The sequence below is a fragment of the Chlamydomonas reinhardtii genome, chromosome 8 (assembly GCF_000002595.2).
Source record: "Chlamydomonas reinhardtii strain CC-503 cw92 mt+ chromosome 8, whole genome shotgun sequence".
In the NCBI taxonomy this organism is placed as follows: Eukaryota; Viridiplantae; Chlorophyta; class Chlorophyceae; order Chlamydomonadales; family Chlamydomonadaceae; genus Chlamydomonas; species Chlamydomonas reinhardtii.
This window is the reverse complement of record NC_057011.1, coordinates 1,669,213-1,672,936: the sequence shown is the minus strand read 5'-3', so window position 1 is coordinate 1,672,936 and position 3,724 is coordinate 1,669,213. Positions and strand designations below refer to the sequence as shown.

At 67.4% G+C, this 3,724-nt stretch overlaps 2 protein-coding genes across 2 annotated transcripts in view; one reads left to right on the top strand and one right to left on the bottom strand.

Annotated features, from left to right (window-relative positions):
- CHLRE_08g365720v5 (uncharacterized protein) overlaps window positions 1–2,350 on the top strand; it is a 10,226-nt gene extending 7,876 nt beyond the window's left edge. The window contains exons 12-13 of the mRNA XM_043064924.1: window positions 19–832; window positions 1,081–2,350. Coding sequence (XP_042921925.1) covers window positions 19–832; window positions 1,081–1,713 — 1,447 coding nt within the window. The 3' untranslated portion in view covers window positions 1,714–2,350. The remainder of the gene's footprint in view (window positions 1–18; window positions 833–1,080) is intronic.
- Window positions 2,351–2,382: 32 nt separating this feature from the next.
- Window positions 2,383–3,724, bottom strand: part of CHLRE_08g365692v5 (uncharacterized protein) — a 7,954-nt gene continuing 6,612 nt past the window's right edge. The window contains exon 9 of the mRNA XM_043064923.1: window positions 2,383–3,479. Coding sequence (XP_042921924.1) covers window positions 3,228–3,479 — 252 coding nt within the window. The 3' untranslated portion in view covers window positions 2,383–3,227. The remainder of the gene's footprint in view (window positions 3,480–3,724) is intronic.

Here is a 3,724-nt window from a genome sequence, read left to right as displayed (position 1 = left end):
GCACCGAGCGGTGCGCAGCGGCAGCGTCGACACGGTGGAGGTGCTGATGGCCGCCGCTGGCGGCGGCGGCGGCGGCGGCGGTGGCGGCGGTGGCGGCGGTGGCGGCGCCGCCAGCTGGGTGTCCTGGACGTCGGCGGACGTGTTCGGACTGACGCCGCTGCACTACGCTGCCGTACTGACGGACGGCGGCGCGCTGGCGGCGCAGCTGCTGCTGTCGTACCCTGCCGCCGCCGCCGCCTGGACGGCCGAGGCGGCGGGGGCGGGGGCGGGGGCGGCGTGGGTGCCGTCGCCGGCGGCGTTTGCGGCGCAGGCGGGAGTGGACTTGGGGCTGGCGCTGGATGGGGCCGTGCGGGCCAAGCAGGAGCGGAGGGCGCGGGAGGAGCAGGCGCGGCGGGCGCGGCAGCGGCGGCAGTGCGCGGTGCTGGAGGCGGCGAGGGCGGTGCAACAGACGGAGGCGGCGGCGGCAACGAAGGAGCGGGCGCCAGCGATGCCAGCTGCTCAGCCTGAGCCTACGGCCGTAACACCGCAGCTACACAAGGCCGCTGAGTTTGACAAACATGCGGACGCCGAACCCAATGCTGGAACCCGATCCAAAGCTTCTTCAAGCGATTTTAAGAAGCCGACGGCGACGGCATCGCAGCAGCAGCAGGCCATGCCGGTGCCAGCGGAGATGGCCGATGGCGATTGCGCCGAGTGTTACAAGCAGCGTCGTGTCACGCACACGGGCAGCGGCGGCGGCGGTGGTGGCGGCGCGGTGTTGGCTCTAGCGGCGGCGGTGCAGCAGCCGCTGCTGGCACTTCACATGATGGGCTGCGCGGCGTCTGTGGTGCAGGTGCGTGCGTGCGTGCGTGTGGCAGAGTGTGTGGACGTGGGCTTGTGGCAGCATGTGTGTCGGGGGGGAGGGCGGTAGCGTTGGGGGGGTCGGCGGGCTTCGTTTTCTTGTCACAAACATACACACATGCTGCATGCGCGGTGTTGTTTCCCGGACACGCGTAGGCCGTCCTGCACTGCTACTGCCGCGTGCTCTGTACCCCTCATGCGTTTCTTAACACACGCAAACGCACACACACGCAAACGCAGGCCCTGATCCAGCTGTCGGCGGCGGCCCGCAGCTCGCTGTTTGCGCTGTCGCTGCTGCACCTGTTGGGAGCCGCGCTGGCGCTGGGCTGCATGGCAGTGCGGCCCGCGCGCAACGGCTCCGCCGCCGCCTCGGCGGCCGCCGTCGCCGCCTCCATCGTCCGCGGCGCCGCCGGCACGAGCGGTGTTACCGCCGCCGGCGGCGGTGGTGGTGATGGCGCTGGCGGGTTTGGTTGGGTGGTTTCGGCGGCGGCGACTGGCGCGGCCGGCGGCGGCGGCGGCGGCGGCAGCGGTGGCGGCGGCGGGCTGTGGGGCGGCGGCGGCGGCGGCTGGGGTGCGCTGCAGGTTGTGCTGCTGGGAGTGACGCTGCTGCAGACGTGGCAGCTGCCGGGCCGGCTGCGGGGGCAGGCGGCGGCGGTGGCGGGGGCCGGTGGCGCGGGAGGCGAGGGGCAGGGGCGGGGCGAGGGCGCGGCGTGGGTTGCGGTGGCGGGGGCGGCGGCGCCGTCTCGGGGCGCGGGCGGCGCTTCTTCTGTGCTGATGTTGCAGGTGGGGCTGGCGGCGGTGGAGGCGGCGCTGGCATGTGTGACCATGCTACAGGCGAGTCGCGCCCGAGTAGTTGGTAAAATGAGTGATTAATCATGCCGGCGTAATCATGCTAGCGCACTGCGAATAAAGGTAGTCACGGTGGTAAGAGTGGTATGGCGCATAGCGCGCATACGGTACTCATGCTTTGTGGGGGCGATTGTGTTGGGCGGGGGCACAATAATAATAATGATGTGCGGTTGCTATGCGCGGTGGGCTGAATAATGATGATATGATGGACAGGTGACGAGATCGAGCGAGGGGCAATTACGCCTGTTGTCACGACCGGCTAACTTTACCGCCTGCATGTGTGGAAAGACTGAGAGCATGCAAGCGTGCAGGCACGCAGACGGGGCCCCCTATCGTGCCGTGCTGAGACCTGTGCATCCCGGATTCCTGCGGGCCCCCTCGTAGCCTACTGGTATAGCTGCGGAGCCACGAAGGCCTCTCGCAATCTCGCCAACCACACATACGAAGCTTTCCCCGCGTGCGTTTCACACACAGTAGAACGCTGACGGCCGGCGCGGAGAGGGGTTCCGGTATTCTAATTTGCTCGATTTGGGTCGTTGGAGGCTTCAAGCACAGTGAGGTTCCGGTCGGAAGGGACGCTTACCCCCGCGCTTAGTGCGCGACGACGGCGCTCTCGTGCTGCGTGCCCTGTTGTACAGAACTGAGATTCTTGGGATCTTGGGACGGCTGGCGCACCACGTCCGATCAGGCGTGTGTAGCAATCTAACATGCTGACATGATGCCTTCCAACAGGCCCACTACAGAATCCTTCATGATGCGTTTACAACCCATGCGCAGTCGCGCGCCCAACCAGTGGACCCGCCGCCGCCGCCGCCGCTACCTCCGCGTGACGCACACAGCCTAACGCACACCACCTTGCCGCGAACACAGATACCTGCTAGTACGCACGACCATGCCCGTCCGGCGTGGCCTCGCTAGGGTGACAAGCCAATGTCCAATCCTCCTCCCAATCGCTACAGCCGCCAGTCGCTGAGAATGGCGTGGTGTTGCAATTCTCGCGAGGCCATCGAATGTGTTCCAACGCGCTTGTCGACATTCAGAGCCCTGAACAAGGTCTGGCGGTGTTTGCCCCCCATGCCAGCTCCAAGCCACAACGCGCTGGGCTCGTTTCTGCCTAGTAATCACAACGGCCTTTACGCAAGCCGCAGCACCCCCCAAATCAAGTACCGTACATTTGTCCGTACCATACACAAGATGCGACAGGACCGACACACACGCACATACGCAGGCCAACAAAAACCGCGGCCATGCACACATACACACACAACCGGCGGGACGAACCCGAGTGCGCGCTCAAATCGCTACTACGATCGCTCTGACCTAGAAGGCCAATCCACGTTCCCCGCAGTCGTCTGTCCCGCAACCCCTTTGCCCCTCAAGCCCCCACAACAACGTTCGAGCGCGCGAGCGGCATCTCTCTACACGTGCTACGTAGCGCGCCGCAGTAGTACGCGAGCTCCCCTTGACCTCCGCCGCAGCCTCCCGCTCACTTGCTGCTGCTGTTACTCCCAGCTCCTGCGCCAGCGAGCAGCAGCCGCTTACTTGGTCGCGAGCTGCTTGCCGGCGGCGGCGGCCGCGGCGCCGTTGCCGTTACCGTTGCCGTTGCCGGCAGCGGCGGCGGGCGCCGCGACGGGCGCCGGCGCCGGCAGCGTGGCGGCGGCGGCGGCGGCCTGGGTCTTGACGGCAGCGAAGCCGACCCGCGACACCCAGTCGCCGAACGACTCCTTTGGCCGGCGGCTGGCCTTCCAGGCGGCGAAGATGGGCTCCAGCGTGGACTCCAGGTCCTTCACCTTGACCCTGTGGGTGTGGTGGGATGGGGAGGGGGAATTGCATTGATTATCAATGAAGAAGTGAAGGCGTAGGCAGGGGGGGGGGGTGCAGGGGGCAAGTGAGATGTGATCCAAGGGCACAACTTTGCGGGAGGCCCGGCCACCGCCCGGTCGGGTGCAGCGTCGCGACCCCGCTTCCCGGGTCCTGAACGCTGCCCCCCGCCAGCCCGGGAAGTCCGCAGCCCCACCGCTGCCCCTAGCGGCAG